At 48.0% G+C, this 18,849-nt stretch overlaps 1 protein-coding gene across 2 annotated transcripts; it reads left to right on the forward strand.

Annotated features, from left to right (window-relative positions):
- Nucleotides 1–754: 754 nt before the first annotated feature.
- wdhd1 (WD repeat and HMG-box DNA binding protein 1) lies at nt 755–18,550 on the forward strand. Of its 2 annotated transcripts, none has more exons than XM_035388219.1 (26): nt 755–852; nt 1,437–1,523; nt 1,910–2,021; nt 2,588–2,739; nt 3,513–3,624; nt 3,748–3,798; nt 4,098–4,193; nt 4,469–4,561; nt 4,674–4,780; nt 5,124–5,283; nt 5,739–5,943; nt 6,033–6,211; nt 6,921–7,105; nt 7,544–7,785; nt 8,617–8,754; nt 9,759–9,915; nt 10,082–10,196; nt 10,814–10,945; nt 11,603–11,811; nt 12,020–12,162; nt 12,255–12,311; nt 12,446–12,477; nt 12,717–12,887; nt 14,431–14,567; nt 14,894–15,029; nt 17,811–18,550. In XM_035388219.1, the coding sequence occupies exons 2-26, from the start codon at nt 1,447–1,449 to the stop codon at nt 17,997–17,999; spliced, it is 3,387 nt and encodes a 1,128-aa protein (XP_035244110.1). In that variant the 5' UTR covers nt 755–852; nt 1,437–1,446; the 3' UTR covers nt 18,000–18,550. The 2 variants fall into 2 exon arrangements, with proteins under 2 accessions (XP_035244110.1, XP_035244019.1); XM_035388128.1 differs by having other exon boundaries at nt 756–852; nt 11,603–11,823.
- Nucleotides 18,551–18,849: the final 299 nt, after the last annotated feature.

An 18,849-nucleotide genomic window follows, 5' to 3' on the forward strand; every position in this document is an offset into this window, starting at 1 on the left:
TTTTGTGTCAGTGGTGGAACCCGGTGGAGGGCCTCGTAGAACAAAGAGCTATTTGCTTAATAACGAGTCCTCTCGTCAGCCAGGGACCTGCAATCTGAGGCTTAATATCAACAAATAAATCTGTCATTAATCTACATCCTACTCATGATATCCCTCTGGTTCTGAAAGCATTAGATGTAATTGCAAAAGATCCAGATCAACAGTGGTATATTTCCTGTTGTGTGTATTAAATTACCCCTCTGAGACACCTACACTACTCAGACATATTGTGGAAAGACCAATTAAAGTCAGACTCTCAGGGGACTTGTTTGGTGAGATTTTGACTGTTTTACAGCATGGGCAGGCTCTCAGTTCACTGGTTTTCAGTCAGGGCTATGCATACAGTCTATCTATCTATCTATCTATCTATCTATCTATCTATCTATCTATTTACACACACACACACACACACAAAACATGTGCAAAATACTCTCAAAAATGTATATCAAAACGGGTCAATCCTTCTGAACCCCGCATACAGAACAAATTTATATTGTTTTTTAGAAAATGATTTTGGCGTGTCAGTAAATAATTAGAACATATTTTTGGTATAATTACAAACTAATTTTGTTAGTAGAACAGCTTTTGTTTAGAACAGCATGTATTTTAATCTATTTTAACAGTAAAGAACTACAGATTCCCACACAGTAAAAAATATTTTATTCCCACTCACCTATTACATGGCGAACAGAACTGACGCCAATAGTAGGAGGGCACAACTCTGGTGACGTAGCTGGCGGGAAGACTCAAGCGCTGTGTGGTTTCCTTGTTCCAGCGCGGGAGAATATACAGAGAATTTAAATCGTCAATACAGTAAGTAGCTAGCTACATGAGTATTATTTTATGGTTAATAAGTTTGGGTGCATTACACGGTAGATGTTGGATAGTATTTAGTTGTGCGCAAACTCTGCGAGGGATTGTGCATGTAAATACAAATTTCAAATTGTTTCTGAGAAGCAAGTTTGGTAGCTAACATTAGCTAGTTCGCTACCCAGGCAGGGAATAGTACAACAATATCGCTATTTTGTTAAAACGTGTAGTTGTGGCGTCAAGCTAGCTAGCTGCTCTAATACTTTTTCTATTTATTAGTATGGTTATTTGATACCTTAAATCGCTGTTATCACGGTTACTGATTCTCAAATATATCTTACTTGTAAGTTATACTGAACATGGTAAACACATTCGGTAAGGCTCCTGGAGTTCCATGATGTTCTTTAAAATGCATACCAGTATTAGCTAGCTAGCTAGTTTTCGTGTAAAAGTACACATTTGATGATTCAAAAACAAGGTGTGAGAGTAACTAGATACGTACCGTGGGTTTTACTTGGGCTACCCAAAGAGTCCAATGAATCGTAACCTGTATCAAATTTTTTCTCCGTATTTGTATCTTCTTGAAGTTGGAAAGAGATGCCTGTTGAGAGAAAACCGATGCGCTACGGTCACTCCGAAGGACATACGGACGTGTGCTTCGACGATACGGGAAAGTATGTATAAAGCCTTGTTAACCTCTTGACGTTTCATTGATTTGCTAGTTAATCTTGTTTCGTAGTCGTGTATGCTGAATACGGCTATGATAAAAAATAAAAAGTAACGCGCTTATATTGTTACAATGTAAAGATTACTTCTGTCTGCCTTGACATGGAAGGTTTTAGCCCTGCAGATAAAACTATAAAAATTAGACAGGTAAATCGCAGTGCGCTGTTTATGAAAAAAAGTAGACAAAATGCATATATATGCCTAGAATTTTTCCTTTTAAAATTAAACTGATCTAGAAGTTTATGAGAATGAATATGTGTTCCTTTTTCAATCCCTACTTTCAGCAGGTTTTCCATTTTTGCCTTCGGGTAGTAATCTTTATTTTTATTCTCAGGTGTATTGTTACCTGTGGGAGTGACGGAGATGTGCGAATATGGGAAAGTCTCGACGATGACGACCCCAAATCTATCAACGTTGGGGAGAAGGTCTATTCTCTGGCTTTGAAGGTGAGCGGAGTTCATTCTCTCCACAGTTAATGTTGGATAACGGGGCAGTTAGAACACAGCTGCCGTTATCCTCAGGGTTCTGTCCAAGAGTACATGGAGCTGATGGAGCATTATTTTTGTTATCTTCCCTTTGCCCAGTTCAGGCACAGTCATTACATCTTGTCTAAAGGTGTGCAGTAAATGCCATATTGGGCCCTAGACCTGCAATCATGCCCAGTATAGCTTCCAAATGTGTTGTGATGTGTCACACTGATGTGGTGTGTAGACTGTTTTCATGGCTGTACGTCCACATTTAGAAATTGCGAATATAGTAAATACCACCGGGATCTCTATGTGGCTAATTGCATGTGCTAAATATGATTTTTGCATAAATTGTGTCAGAATTTGCTTTCAAAATATCATCTCTAACTCTACCATACCTAAAGCTCAATATTCCATCTGCTGGAAAGCATTGTGCTTACCTCCTACTTATTTTTAAAAGAAAGATCTTGAATGTGAATGAGAATAAAAGTTGGAGTCTGTTTTTTTTGTCTCTGACACTTGTCATCTTCTGCACAATCGTACAGAATGGGAAACTGGTCACAGCCGTGTCCAACAACACAGTCCAGATCCACACCTTTCCTGAGGGGGACCCGGACGGGATCCTCACCCGCTTCACCACCAACGCCAACCACGTGGCCTTCAACAGCAATGGCTCCAGAGTGGCGGCTGGCTCCAGGTGCCTACCTGTGCATGCTCAGAGAATCAAAGAAACCACAATGAGCATGTCCAGTATTTCAGAAGTCCATGCAAGGATGATGACAGTTATTTGTCAGTTTTAAGTGTTTTTGTCAGTTTTAAGTAATTTTTTCAAATTTATTTGTATTCCTGTTTTTAATTTCTCCTGGAGTTTTGTAATACCCCGTCATATTTTTTTTGGCCCGTTTCTCAGTAGGCACAGGGCGTCAGGGTACAAATCCTCATAAATACGCTGATAATCATAAGGCCCTGTAGTGCAGCTTTTATTTGAAGAAAAAAAAAAAGCGGCATTTTCTGAGCCTGTTGCTGGGCTCCGAACCAGCAGTGACGTCGTGTTGATTGTTGTTTCGTGCCGAGAGAGGACCTGAATGAACGTGTGCTGTATGAATTGATGGTAACCGGGCGCATTATGGAAATGAGGCCTCTGACCCTGCCACCCGATGGAGTTCTATTTTTATGTGCGGCGTTGGTGTGATTATTGATCAGGAAAGATAGCACAGCTGAGGCTCCTGAAGAATTATTGGACATTCTCACCTGGGAGGGGTGGGTCGGGGTGGAGGGAGTGGGGAAAGCACACCAGGAAATATGCACAGAAGACATTTCAATTACTTCTCGCTGGAGATGTTGCAGATTGTGATCTTTTAATATTAGTCTGCCTGTCTCTCGGCACCTACATCCTGCTGCGTAGAATGTTCTGGAGTGAAGGCTAGATTCCTTGTGCCCTGGTTTCTCATTGGCTCTTTCTGGCCCCAGTGACTTCATGGTGAAGGTTGTGGAGGTGGCAGACAGCAGCCAGCAGAAGACACTGCGAGGTCACGACGCCCCTGTCCTCAGCGTGACCTTTGACCCTAAGGACGAGTTCCTGGTAGGAGTCGCCCTCAGACCGAAGATCTATTGTGAAACATGTTCATTATTAAAATATTTCCAAATTTTGCATTTTTGAAATGACAAGTACAAACTGACTGAGATTCACTGTCTCCCCATCCAGGGCACTTCTAGTTGTGATGGATCTGTAGCTGTGTGGAAAATTGAAGACCAGGTATGATGATCACACCGTTGGCCATTCGACACAAACCCTGAACTTTGTAGTTAGTAGTTATGATGCTTGGCCTGTTGAACTCGGTTATCTGATCAGCAGCCAAAATTTTATTTAAATGTTTGCCCTTCAGTTTGCATATTTAAATGTTTCACCTTCACGCTTGTAAACCTCAACTAACCTTCGCCTCAGTGTTTGGCATATGACAAAGGGTTGGCTTCGCAGTCTTAACTTGAGCTCCGTACTGCTCCCCAAAAGTACTACAACGGGTCTTATAAATGTGTGTGTTGATGTTCATGCAGGTGCAAGTGAGCAGTTGGAAGATTCTTCAGAAGTCCAACGATGTCAGCAATGCAAAGTCTCTATGCAGATTAGCATGGCAGCCTGGCTCTGCAAAAGTAATGGCTTATCTACTTACCCTTATATCCTCACATTACCAATGCTTTTATCATTTAAAAAAAAAAAAATTGGGTTTAAAGGTAATGGTGAACATGAGCAGTAACTGCTGATAAGGTCATTGGGCCTTGTGTTCATTGAAGGCTCTACCAGCAGTCCTTAGAGCTTGCTGTTCTGCTTTGAGTGTTCATCTCATCGAATGAAACTTGGATATGAATCTGGAATTTTAAGCAGTGCCGGTGGTTTCCATAGTAACTGGCTCCGGTTCTGTCTGCAGCTGTTGGCTGTTCCCGTGGACGCGACCGTGCAGCTGTATGAGAGAGGCTCCTGGAGTCACGCGAGCACCCTCTCCGATGACTTCATCACCCAGGTGAGCAGCGACTCAGCGCCTGCTGTGCTTTCTGTTTCACAGAGCGGGAGACGTTCGCGTCTTCTCGTGCCCTCGTTTTCACGATTGGCTCTTCCTCCCCTCTCTCGTCCAGCCCGTTAACGTGGTGGCCTGGTCTCCGTGTGGGAAGTTCCTCGCTGCTGGCACTGTAGGGGGATTCTTGACCGTTTGGAATGTGGAGACCAAGCTGTGTGTGGAGAGGTACTGGAACATGCCAGGTTGCTGCTGGTGACGTCTCGCAACAGTAATTGAAATGTTTGTATTCAAGGGGTGCTACCTTTGCCCCTCTGTGTACAGTTTAAGTCAGGGCTGTCCAAGCCTGTATCTGGAGAACTACTGTCCTGTGGGTTTTCAGTCCAACTTAAGAAAGCGCATTCAACCTCATTCAGCATCTAAAAATCTCCTTGAGCTGCCAATTAGTGGAATTAGGTGTGTCAGATAAGGGTTGACATGGAAAACCTGCTGGACGGTAGCACTCCAGGAACAGGGTTGGGCAGCACTGGTGTAAGGGGTGCTGCTTGACTGGTGATTTTTCTGTCCTCAGGGAGAAACATGAGAAGGGTTACACAGTGTGTGGGTTGGCCTGGAATCCTTCTGGGGCGCAGATAGCCTACACTGACACGGAGGGCTGCCTGGGTCTCCTGGATGGTGTGTTGGCCTCTTCCTCCTCCTCTTCCTCATCCTCCGCAAAGAGCACCAGCAAGGTCTGTAAACTACACTCAAGTACTCTTAAAAGAGTTGACCCTCTTACACTACGAAAAAAGCTGCCTTTTTATTCTTGCCTTGATGTATTATTATTTTAAAATTTAACATTTTAAAAAAACTTGGTGCCCAACATGTGGCTGGTCCTATTCCCACCATTGCAATGTTCAGCAATCTGCAACCGCTGATGTCTTCATGAGCGTACCCCACTGCCGAATCGGGAGGGTCCAGACGTCCACTGTTTTCTTCCGAAACACGTGCTGTCATGATTGCTGCTATCAATGTTTCACTCAGTTCTGCTACATACATCCGCCCACTCCCACTGTCTCATTGCGAGGGTTGTGACCTTTCAACATGTGTATCATTCAGATACGTGCTCATCCATGTGTCTGCGTCTGCATGGTTGGCGGCTGCATGCTGACTGATTTGGTCTTTTAATGCCGCTGGGGTCCTGTAGGTGGCGGCAAACAAGGAGGCGGGCGACTATGACGACCTGTTTGACGGCGACGGCGACGACGGGGTCCTGGAGGAGAACCTGACCGAGGCCCGCTCGCCTGCGAAGAACCCTGTCGTCGAGGACGATGACGACGATGACCTCATGCCTGCGACGGGCAGGCCTCGCCACCGGGCTTCTTTCCTTGACGACGATGAAAACTCCCTAGGTCAGTAAAGCGATGAGAGAGAGGCTGGGAAAAGGACTCCATTTTTGTTCAAAGAAAAGAGTGTTTTCACGTTACCTCTTTTCACGCAGACGTGGGTTCGGTGAAGCTGGGCTCGGACAAGTACGGAGACGATGACAGGGCCAGCGCCGTTCTGCCGGGTGTGACGCCGGTCGTGCCCCGCCCCGTTTACGAGGGGCCCATGCCCACGCCCCCACAAAAACCCTTTCAGCCGGGGTCCACCCCGGAGCACCTGATGCATCGTTTCATGGTGAGGCTCGGCCTTCTGGGAGCTGTACTATGGGGGGCATTGGTGATTTAGGCACTTATACTGTCACCACCACTGTCCAATAACTATAATAATGGTGTGAGGTGCTTGGGACTGAATAAGTCATTTGAGAAATAATTGAGCTGCTGGTAGCTTTGTTGCATTGTAAATTTTACTTTCTATGCAAGGCATGTATTTGCTAGAGGCTCACTTGAGATTTCTGATTAAAATATGTTGATTACCTCTGCCAAAGGGGGCTGTGTGATGCTGTTCATCCGTCTGTGACCGACATAGATTGGCATGAAATTGGCTGTGCACGGTCATGTTCCCAAGAGGAGGAAACCTATTGATTTTGGCGACCCCATGACCTTTCCTGTAGAGCCACTCTCAGGCCAAATGTTCAATTTGTGGTCAGCAGATCTTGAACAGTAATGGCTGGATTGCCATGAAATTTACTGTACTAATTCATGTTCCCAAGAGGAGGAAACCTATTGATTTTGGTGACCCCATGACCTTTCCTCTAGTGCCACCATCAGGCCAAACGTGTCGAAAAAGTAATGGCTGTATTGCCAAGACATTTGCTGTGCACATTCATGTGAGGGGAGATTGTTGTGCCTTGTCAGAGGTCTGCACTCTACTGAGCGCATTATTTCTAGTTGTAAGATTTATCTTTGGAGGTTGGATTGACATTCGCCGATGTGTCCTGCTTCAGGTGTGGAACTCAGTGGGCATCGTCCGCGGTTACAACGACGAGCAGGACAACGCCATCGATGTGGAGTTCCACGACAGCTCGGTCCACCACGCCATGCACCTCACCAACTCCCTGGGTCACACGCTGGCGGACCTGTCCCAGGAGGCCGTGCTCCTGGCCTGCGAGGGCACCGACGAGCTCGCCAGGTAGGGCAGCGCCAGCCTGAGAGTTGGCGACACACGTGGAACCTTTACTTCACAGCGATTTTCTCCTCCGTTATGTGTGCCGCTGCTTCCCTGGCAGTCTTTTTCCACCAGTTGAGCTTCACTTTGTCTGGGTAGTGTAGTAGACTTCATGTGCAGCGTGTGGAGATGAACTGCATTTTCCTGATTGACCACAGGGGGTCACTGTGGGGCAATGAGATGCAGTCGTCATGCCGACTCAATCCCTCCCTCTCAGGGCAACACCGAGGCTAATTGTGTGCTGTCGGCCTCAGTTACGTCAACGCAGTAACGTCTCTGCATCTTCAGAAACCCAGCAGCCTGGAGACTGGCTTCAAATGCTCTTTAAAGAGTCATTGTGACTGTACTGTTCGCTGTGTGTATTCTGCAGCTGACCCTCCTGTGTCCGTTTGTCCCCTGCAGCAAGCTGCAGTGTCTGCACTTCTCCTCCTGGGACACCAACAAGGAGTGGATGGTGGACCTGCCGAAGGGGGAGGACGTGAGGGCTGTGTGTTTGGGGCAGGGCTGGGTGGCGGCGGCCACCAGCGCCCTGCTGGTGCGGGTCTTCTCCGTGGGCGGGGTCCAGAGGGAGGTGTTCTGCCTGCCTGGGCCTGTGGTCTGCATGGCGGGACACGGAGAGCAGATCCTGATCGCCTACCTCAGAGGTGCGCACACACACACACACACGCTAATGCACATGCACACAAGCACAGACGCCCACAAACGCCCACAAACGTGCGTGCACAAGTGCATTTGAACACATACGCACACATATACACACACGGATACACAAATACACAGGTGCACCCAGGTACACACGCAAATACACAGGCACGCACAAGCACAAACGCGCATATCAACACATGCACACACTCATGCATGTGCCCATGTGAATATATACACATGCGCGCACACATATTCACATATCTGCACACATGCGCACAAAAGCACATATCAACATGCACTTGCACATGTGCATATACACATATGCGCGCACGCATGAACACACAAACACACTTGTGCGTGTACCAGAAAATAATTTGAAGGGCTTTTTTTTTGTAGTGCTGTTGTGACCTCAGAAACCATATGCAGTGCATGTGAGCATTTGTTTTTGTGTACGCTGTGTTCTGCATTTGGGCTAATGTCTTAAAGAATCTGCCTCCTGGGGAAAATAAAAATTTCTACTACTGCCAGTATAATATGAATTGTGGCAGTAAAACCTAGAGCAGCACAGATACTGTACTGAGCTATGCAGGATGCACAGTGCTGTATGGATGGGCTCAGGCTATGGCCTTAATGGAAACTATAATAGGGTGATATGTATGCAACCAAATGCGGAAGGAAATGGTACAAGCAAAGGGATTCTTTTGTTTATTTGATGAATTTTGAATAGGACGGTGACCCTCTGAGACATTTTGAATATTTCTAGAAATCCAGAATTTTCTCAGGATTCTGGAACCCTCAGATATAAGAGCTGTGTGTGTTTTGGGTCCCAGGCACGGGCTTCGATGGGGATCAGGTCCTGGGGGTCCAGCTGCTGAATTTCGGACGGAGGACGAGGCAGGTCATCCACGGGGAGCCCCTCCCCCTCTCCCAAAAGTCCTACCTCTCCTGGATGGGCTTTTCTGCTGAGGGTGAGTCTCTCTTCCTGATGTCCTGCATTTTCTCTCTCCTTTTTTTCTGTTTGCCAGTGTCCTTTTTATCCCTCTCTTCTATTCCTCTTTCAGCTCTTTCAGTACTTCTTCTTCGTCCTTTCTCTGGCTTTGTACCGCTGCCTAGTCTGCCTCAGTTCCCCTGTTTACCGCTGCCTAGTCTGCCTCAGCTCCCCTGTTTACCGCTGCCTAGTCTGCCTCAGTTCCCCGGTTTACCGCTGCCTAGTCTGCCTCAGTTCCCCTGTTTACCGCTGCCTAGTCTGCCTCAGTTCTCCTGTTTACCGCTGCCTAGTCTGCCTCAGTTCTCCTGTTTACCGCTGCCTAGTCTGCCTCAGTTCTCCTGTTTACCGCTGCCTAGTCTGCCTCAGTTCCCCTGTTTACCGCTGCCTAGTCTGCCTCAGCTCCCCTGTTTACCGCTGCCTAGTCTGCCTCAGTTCCGCTGTTTACCGCTGCCTAGTCTGCCTCAGCTCCCCTGTTTACCGCTGCCTAGTCTGCCTCAGTTCCCCTGTTTACCGCTGCCTAGTCTGCCTCAGTTCCCCTGTTTACCACTGCCTAGTCTGCCTCAGTTCCCCTGTTTACCGCTGCCTAGTCTGCCTCAGTTCTCCTGTTTACCGCTGCCTAGTCTGCCTCAGTTCTCCTGTTTACCGCTGCCTAGTCTGCCTGAGTTCCCCTGTTTACCGCTGCCTAGTCTGCCTCAGTTCCCCTGTTTACCGCTGCCTAGTCTGCCTCAGTTCTCCTGTTTACCGCTGCCTAGTCTGCCTCAGTTCCCCTGTTTACCGCTGCCTAGTCTGCCTCAGTTCTCCTGTTTACCGCTGCCTAGTCTGCCTCTGTTCCCCTGTTTACCGCTGCCTAGTCTGCCTCAGTTCCCCTGTTTACCGCTGCCTAGTCTGCCTCAGTTCCCATGTTTTCCTGCCCGACGTGTGTTTAGTGACGCGCCCCCAGTCCCAGGTGGCGGTAGCTGTTTTGAAACGCTGGCTGTTTCTCAGGCACGCCGTGCTTCGTGGACTCGGAGGGCGTGGTGCGAATGCTGAACCGCTCCGTGGGGAACACGTGGACCCCGGTGTGCCACACGCGGGAGCACTGCAAGGGCAAGTCGGACCATTACTGGGTGGTGGGCGTGCACGAGAACCCCCAGCAGCTCAGGTGGGACGCGCTGCTCCCCTGCCCCCTCCCGCCCCCCCCCCCCCCCCCCCCCCCACACACACATTCACACATCTTTACAGCCATGTTTATGAGGCTCGCGGGCACGCAGTGCGCCCTCAACTGCGCCGTTCTACCCCCCTGACACCCGCCTGCTTCCTCTGCGCAGGTGCATTCCCTGCAAGGGGGCGCGCTTCCCCCCCACGCTGCCCCGTCCCGCGGTGGCCATCCTGCCCTTCAAGCTGCCTCTGTGCCAGACCACCACAGAAAAGGGCCAGATGGAGGTACGGGAGCGCTGACACCCACAGCAAACCGCTGCGGACGAGGTTTCCAGCTGACACACAGCGTCCCCACAGTGTTACTGGAGTGTTTTAGCACACAGCGTCCCCACAATGTTACTGGAGTGTTTTAGCACACAGCGTCCCCACAGTGTTACTGGAGTGTTTTAGCACACAGCGTCCTCACAATGTTACTGGAGTGTTTTAGCACACAGCGTCCCCACAATGTTACTGGAGTGTTTTAGCACACTGTGTCCTCACAATGTTACTGGAGTGTTTTAGCACACAGCGTCCTCACAATGTTACTAGAGTGTTTTAGCACACCGTGTCCTCACAATGTTACTGGAGTGTTTTATCACAAAATGTCCTCACGGTGTCACTAGAATGTTTTAACACAAAATGTTCTCACGGTGTTACTGGTGTTTTAACGCAAAATGTTCTTGCATTGTTACTAGAATGTTTTAACACAGTGTTCTCACAATGTTACTGGAATGTTTGGTAAATGTTACAGCATTGCCACTACATAGCATACAACGTTGTGAGAATGTTTTGCGTTAGCTGGGAGCTGGTTAAAGGGTCGCTGGCTGGTGACGCATGCGTTTGTGTGCGCCTCTTCGTTACAGGAGCAGTACTGGCGTTCTGTGCTCTTCCACAACCACTTTGACTTCCTGTCGTCCAGCGGATATGAGGTCAGCGAGGAGGTGCAGAGCCACACCCAGAAGGAGCAGCAGGAGCTGCTCATGAAGATGTTTGCGGTGAGTCTCCGTGCAGGATGAGTGTGGGGACAGCAGAATTTGGATTTTGTTTCAAACCAAATGTTTTGCAATATCCCAAAGTTAGCATTTTTGCCTGGCAAAAAGGAGGTCCCAGGTTTGAATTCCATCCAGCGGGATCCTCCGTGTGGAGTTTGCATGTTCTCTCCGTGTTTGCCTGGGTGTCCTCCGGGTACTCCAGTTTCCTCCCACGGTCCAAAGACATGTCGGGTCCAGGGCTCAATTCTAAGTGAGATCACAATGTTACTGCCCTGGTTAAAGGTTAAATAAAAAGTTTTAAAAAAATAAAAGATTCCAGCATCTTGTCATGTCAAATAGAGCAAGAATGTAGGCATACTGTTTCATCCTGGGTGTCTTGTTAAGTACAGTATTTACGGTTTTATTTTAAATTGATTTGGAAAACTCAGAGATTTTGTTTACCATTGAAGTGAATTGAAAATTGTGTTGTTAAAAAAAGATAACTTTGATGTATACACTAATACATTTTATTTAGACTGTGATTGTAACTGACGAGTTTAGTTAAAGATGTCTCTCATGCATGTCTGTGTCTGTATTTGTGTGGGTTTTTGTGTGTGTGTGTGTCTCTGTGGGTGCGTGTGTGTGTCTGTGTCTGTGTGTGTGTCTGTGTGTGTAACGCAGCTGTCGTGCAAGCTGGAGCGGGAGTTTCGCTGTGTGGAGCTGGCGGAGCTGATGACCCAGAGCGTGGTGACGCTGGCCATCCGCTACGCCTCCCGCTCGCGGCGCATGGCCCTGGCGCAGCGGCTGGGCGAGCTGGCCATGGAGAAGGCTGCCGCCCTGCAGGAGGAGGCGGAGCAGGAAGAGGAGGAGCCTGACTACGCCAGCGCCAGGCAAGCTGCGGGGTAATTACACCAGAGAGTACGCGAGGAGCCGATAACCCTGGCGTGACACTGCCTGTTTGCCTTTCGGGGGGGGAGGGGAGGGGGGGTGGCGTGGGGGGGTTGTGATGTCAGTACTCTCAGTGGCATTGGGCAATAACAGCAAGACCAGAGAGCGAGGCGGAAAGGTTGTGGATGTGTAATGGCAGTGTCACTGCAGGCACCGCAGGGCAGCGGACGAGCGCGGCGAACGCCAGCAGTGGGGAAGGAGGCAGCCGCGCCAGGAAGAGGAATGTGAGGAAGACGATGGTCAGCAGCAGATGGACGCCGAAGAGGAAGAGGCAGCGGAGAGCAGAAGGCCCTGTGAGTGTCTCACGGCCTCAGAGTAGACTCACGGGGACGTGCTGTGTGAAACCCGGCCATTGCTGATGAAATTACTTCTCTTAATGTTGCAGCTCTGAATCCGTTTAACAAAGGGGCCGCCTCACCAGAGAAGTCATCGCCAAAGCCTTGTGAGTAAAGGGCAGTGAAAAGCAGCACGGTTCACTTTTACAGTCCTTACGAGTCCGCACTACAGCTCTTGTGTTGTCATTTCTTCCTTTTGAAATGTAACCTCTCCTTTTTTTTTGCATCCCCCCCTTTTTAGCTAATAAAGAAGGACGTGTAAACCCTTTCAAGGTAGGAGACTGCTGGTGGGGTAGCTGTAGGGTGTGGGGTTTGTATCTTTGAGATGATGGTACATGTGTTTTAAGGCCATTTCGGTGCAGGAACATGAAGAACTGACTCAGGTGAATGCAGGTGAAAGTGAGGATATTGATACTGCGGTTCTGTTCACATGGTGGTATTCTGCAGTGGCCTCCGGTCCCGTCTGACGGTCTGTCCGTTCTCGTCCCCCGCCCCCCCCCCCCCCCCGTCAGGTGTCCGGCTCGGGGAAGCCCAACGGGTCGTCGTGGGGTCAGTCCCGGGTGAGCAACGTCCTGGACACCATGACGCCGTCGGCCCGGAAGCCGTCTCTGATGGCCGGCTCGAGGGCGAAGCAGGCCAGCGGTCCGGTTCTGAAGCCCCTGGCGCCGAAAGCCAAGTCCAAGGTATCCGGCGAGTCTTCACCCGAGTCCCCGTGCCGTCCGGTCCGCACAGGAAGCTCTTGGGCCCGGGCGTGCGCCTCCGGTTCTGCTCTGAGGGCTGAGCAGGTCCTCCGCAGTGGGAATAGGGTTACGTGATTACTGCTCTTCCGGAACATTCTCTGCTCCTCTCTCTGCCCCGGTTGGGCACAGTGGCCGCCGGTCGCCGTGCGGACGTTATCCACCCCGCGTATTATTCACAGATAAACATGCTCTGGGGATATCTGTGCATGCCCAGGCTCCGACGGAGTCCGCGTGATCGAATTAAAACTCATTCTGGGCTGAGCCGGCTTGTGTGCACGTCCACCGCTGGGCTGATTCAGTTCCGGTTTGGTATTGGTTAACTGCGTAACCCAATCATGTTTGATGCAGTTACTCACTTTGAAGGACTTTGAAGGGGAAATGGCAATAACTGCTGCTGCCATAGTCTATTAATTTTGAATGCAGTGTCAGGCTTACAAATGTAAAATAAAATAAAAAAAATGAATAGTAGCTGGCTCGCAGTCTACCTGAAATAAAAAGAACGCCAAAGCCTTTCCATATTTGGCAGGTCTGAGAGTGTTTTTTTTTTGGGTTTAGGGAACATAATGGATCGGACAAAAAGTGCCGTTTGTAAGTCACAGTGGAAAGCCGTACTATTTTGGCTCGGGTGCGTGTAACATGTAATTTGCTTATGATACTGCGCATGTTATTCCTGTCGGTTTGATAGCCGCTAAGGGGCATTATTGTACGGCATTATTCATTTCCGGCAGTGTTTTTCAGTTTCCCTGCAACCACCATCGGTCTTAAAAACAAGTGAACGTAATGTTCAGTATTGAAGATGTGCTTGAGTACGTGGCGTTGGTGATCTGTGCTGTTTTGTGTGTTGTGTATTGTGGTTTCGTTTAACATCAATAAAAATGGTGATCGCAAAAAAAAAAAATCAAAAAAAAAAATCAAGTGATTGTAGTTTGCTGTGGCGGATAATGGCAGGAGTTGCATAAAATCCACTCAAACAACTGCTTTCACAGAGGAGCCTAAACCGTAGACCGTAAATCTCCATTCTGAGTGCACTCCTGTGGTTTTCCCATCATTCATCTGAATTGGCATCTCATACTGATGGCTCTGCACTCCTGGACGGATGTTTTTGGACTGTATGTTAGCATTAAATGCTAAGTTCTGTGCCTGAGGGTTTGAACCTAGTCCTTTCCTGTTCCTCTGTCTGTATTAATTGCAGAGGCGATGGGGGTCCAACTGCTTTCATACAAGCTCTAAATAACAATAAATACATGCAGTACAATCTCAGTTCACAAGTTAAACTGGCACTTGTCTTTTCCACTGTCAGTGTTAGAATCCATCTGCACTTCTAATTCCTGAACAGGAACTTTTTTAATCGCGGAATGGAATGGTCGTAGTGGAGTGACTGACTGAGTGACTAGACTCGATGTTCATGGCTCTGGATAACCAATGCTGTATTAGATTTGTCTGCCCAATGAAATGAAATGTAATGCGAGGGCGATGTCTCCCGCAGACCCAGGCCACGCTGCTGCAGATGACCGTCCCCAAAGCCGGCAGCAGGGGGCAGCAGAAGGAGCTGGCTGTAGAGAAGCAGAGTCTCACGGATGGAGGATCTCCAGCCCCTCCCACTGACAATGGCGAGAACAGGAAGTATGAATGGATTCCCCCCCCCCTTTTATTCTTCTTTTAAATTAAAAAAAAAAATTAATGTCAACTCTGCATCAATGCAACTTATAGAATGGGTTTTTGAGTTTTGGGCGGGATTTTTGTTATGGTTAAGTGGCTATCATGTTATAAAGCAGTGATAATTTTGGCACTCTTACGGCATTCGTCCTGTGGAAGGATGACCTCCGGGCCGTGTAGTAGGGTGCGGTCTTTCCGCCACAGTAGCGTGGGATGGTGTTCTCCCCTATTAATCACTTGTGTAATAAGGGATGTGGATTGGATTTAAATGTGGTTTTGCCTGCCCGTTGCAGACCAAAGACAGGCTTCCAGCTGTGGCTCGAGGAGAACCGCAAGGGCATTCTGGCCGATAATCCTGACCTGGATGAAACCGACGTCATCAAGGAGGCTATGGGTCGATTCAGGGGCCTGTCTTCAGAGGACAGGCTGGTAAGGCGTTCAGCTGGGCACACGTTTATTAATATCTGCAGAAATACGAATGCGATAAAGCAATGTCAAGCTGCGACTTAACGTGGAGCTTTCATTAGGAGTAGGTCATTCTACTGATCCAGAGAAGAAACCGAAGTTTGGCTTACGTGTGAATGAAAATGAATGAGTGAATGAATTAATGAATCGTTGCATTTCTATAGCACTTTTTGCCGAAAGCTCGAAGTGCTTTACAGTGATGAGTGGGAACTCACCTCGCCCACCACCAATGTGCAGCACCCACCCATGGTGATGCACGGCAGCCATTTTGCACCAGAACGCTCCCCACTTTATTGGCCAAGAATACATGCAGAGTAGTGTCCTTGGACTCGTTCTCATGCCCAAAGGGTAGGAGTCTAGTGTACTTCCTTTATTGCTGCCATGACCTTACGTGTCCCGCTTAACCCTATCGTAGCAAAACATGGTGGCACACGTCTGCTTTTCTCTGAAGTTGTACTTTGAACTTGGCGTACTTCGAACTGTTTTTGCCCCTGGGCTCCCCGACAGGCCACAAACGCATTGTGATTGGACATCATGTTGCGAGTCGGCCTTAGGAAGCGTTGGGTCTCAGTTCCCACAATTTTAAAGGTCAGTTCACGAGATGACCAGTGGATGTCATTTTCTCAGTTGGGTTGTCCACTTTAACAAGCATTTTACAAATTAAAGCATTCGCTGGATACACTGGATATGTTCAGTTATGAGTAAGTTGATTTCCTGTTTTTAAATTTTTTTAATAGCATGTCACTAGAGTTCATAACAAAAGACTTGGCATTGTCATACCTTGCCTTGGAGAGGTCATGAAAAGTATGAAAAGTATTTGCAAAGAGCGTGTTCTGAAATATTGTTACCTAAATGAACATTTTGTATCATATAATGGGAACATAATTTGCTTGCTCCCAATGATCCAAATTGTACACTCACTGGGTATTTCTTTTTTTACTGGGTGGTGGTGTAGAGGGGGGGTGAGGGGTTGTGCACGGAGGGTGGTTGTGTTTGCACTTGCTACAACAGACTTACAAAAAAAAATAATAATAATAATAATAATTGACTGTGGTACTTAGAGTGCATGGCATACGGCTAGTGTCGTCCCAAATTCCACTTGGGGGGGGGGGGGGGGGGGGGGGGATACGATTAGTGGGTGCTGCTTACAGAAATAAGCAAGTAAATACAAAAGAAAAATCTTTTTGTTCGGGGGCAAATCTATTTTGGGGGGGGGCCACCCAAATAAAATCAAAGTATGGGAAACGCAGGTTCACCCATTTTCCTTCCCAGCTGCAGGCATGTCAGTGCGCTAAATGTAAGCTGGCCAACCCAACACGGTTGTTATAATGGCTTTTTCATGGCTAGAATTTATATATTGATCTTTAATTATTGCGGATAGGAGGTTTTTGTATTTTGCATTGCAGTTGCATAGCTTACCTAGATTGACACCGTCCAAACTCTTTGCACTCACGTACAACACACAGTGCACGAGTAAACTAGATAACTTAATTTCTGGACTAAGTCGGCCCATTATCATTTGATAATGTAGTGTATGAACTGCACTACCAGACGCAATCTGTTACCCATAGTCTTGCCGTACACCGTAGCATGTAGCTGGTTGCTTTCTTACAGCTAGCGAGGTGGCGGCACAGTGCGTTTCTGTACGTCTCCTACAGGCATCCTCGAGGCCGGCCTTCTCTCCATTCGTAAGCAGCGACCATCTGCTCCCGGTCTGCAGCCTGTGTTCGTGCGGGACGCTCAGACGCCCGCCCTTAAAACCAGTCAAGGGTCTGGTCGTGACCCGGCACTCAAAAGGCCACTCAGCTGAGGGGAAACGTGACATAGAGCAGAGCCCAGGGGAGGGGCGGGGAAAGGGGGGGCTGGGGGGCGGGGGGGTCAGTCTGAATGGATCTGGAATGCCTGTTGCTTGGGAACACAAGCCAGAGATGGGGGTGGAGGAGAAAGGAGATGGAGGGGTGGGGTGGGGGCGACCACAATCCATTGATCTTATGCTAATGGATGTGGATTTGGGGAGGGTGGGGGGGGTGTGAGAGCGGGGTGTAAACGGGCGGGCAGATGCGGGGACACGGCGGCGGTGCCGAGCGTTTAATCTGGGGTAAAGAATAGGAGTGGGAGGCCCGGGGTCCGCCGCTCAGACACGAGCCGGGCGTGATGACTCACGGGCTCCGTGACGTCTGGCGCGCTCCGTCTGCCCATAACCGGACCACTAAAAACGGAACGCTGCCGGGCTACACTGCCCTGCCAATAGCGGTTACACATAAACGGATGAAATTTACATTGCTGTGTGTGTGTGCGCGCTTGTGCGTCTGTGTGCTTGTGTGTGCGCGCGCGTGTGTGTCTGCGTGTATGTGTGTGTCTGCGTGCGTGCGCGTATGTGTGTGCCTGCGTGTGTGTGTGCGTGTGCATGCGCGTATGTGTGTCTGCATGTGTGTGTGTGTGTGCGTATGTGTGTGTCTGCGTGCTTGTGTGTGTGCGGATGTGTGTGTCTGCGTGCGTGCGTGTGTGTGTGTGTGCGTATGTGTGTGTCTGCGTGCTTGTGTGTGTGCGCACGCCACAAAGCCTGGTGTTGACGTGCATTATTTCTACTACTTCTGGAACTGTGCCTCTGTTTACGTTCCACTGTTTGCGCTAATTAACTTCTCTGGGTACACACTTTAGCGGGGCACTCATTGTGCTGCGTTTATTAATGGAAATATATATATATATATTTTTTTTTCTTCTTTTTCTTCCTCCTTCCTTCAGTCCTGGACAGAAAGGGCAAAAGGAGGACAGGCTTTAGAGGCGACAGAGTTGAAAAAAAGAAAAAGGGGGGAAGAGGAGAGCGAAGAAGGAAAGGACAGTGAAGCGAATGCGCAAGAGAACAGTGCGAAGAAGAAAAAGGCCCTGGGCGCCACTGCTAAACTCTCAGCATTTGCTTTCAGCAAAGACTGAGACATGTAAAAACAAGTATGTTGTTTTAGATTTGTCTCTTGTGTACATATGGAATCAAATGTGTGTCAAATTAAATGTCTGGAGTGAAATGGATTTAACAGTTAAGAGAAGTTGTCACGTTATACTTCAGTTTAATGGTGGATGTGCCGCGTCTGTCCTGGAGATATATCGTCCTGTAGGTTTTCATCCCAACCATAACAAAGGACACCTCATTCAACAGCTAGACGTCTGATTGAGCTGCTAATTAGTAGAACCTGGAGTGCCGTATTGGGGTTGTATTGAAAACCTACAGGATGGTAGATCTCCAGGAACAGGGCTGGTCTAGATGACTAATTTCATCCACTGTATTCTCATGGATTTTGAATAACTGCTTGATGACATTAAAGAAAAAATATTCCAGACCACCTTCAAGGAGTCATGTACTTTAGCAAATGCTTATGATGGAATGCTAAGATTCACTTCCTTTGAGTGATTCTTATTTGACGTTGTTAATGTTGACTGTTTGTGAAATTTATCTTTGCTTTATAATAAATGTATATGTCGATGTTGTTTTTCATGAGTATTTTGAATGAATGCAATTAATAAAATGCAGTGTGTATCGTATTTTTACCCCTTTAAACAGTTTTTTAAAGTAATTTAAGGTCATGCTATTTTAGTGCCATACCTGGAAAACACGTCTGATCTTACTGGCCAAAGGTAAGTTGCCAGGAGTTCATTGCACTGTGTATATACGGTTTAGGAATAAACTAAGCGGACGCAATCCCGAAGCACAGGTATTTGCATACTAATTTTGTTTTCTATAGCCGTGTCCCGTTATAATTTCAATCGTTTACAAAGATTCGTAAGAGCA

Source organism: Anguilla anguilla, chromosome 1 (assembly GCF_013347855.1).
Source record: "Anguilla anguilla isolate fAngAng1 chromosome 1, fAngAng1.pri, whole genome shotgun sequence".
Lineage (NCBI taxonomy): Eukaryota > Metazoa > Chordata > Actinopteri > Anguilliformes > Anguillidae > Anguilla > Anguilla anguilla.

Excerpts from the sequence above, each read along its gene's own strand:
- wdhd1 (XM_035388128.1), top strand. The coding sequence starts at position 1,447 with ATGCCTGTTGAGAGAAAACCGATGCGCTACGGTCACTCCGAAGGACAT. Across the intron at positions 4,194-4,468 it reads GGCAGCCTGGCTCTGCAAAA|CTGTTGGCTGTTCCCGTGGA; the intron begins GTAATGGCTTAT and ends TTCTGTCTGCAG. Across the intron at positions 7,786-8,616 it reads CCTGATCGCCTACCTCAGAG|GCACGGGCTTCGATGGGGAT; the intron begins GTGCGCACACAC and ends TTTGGGTCCCAG.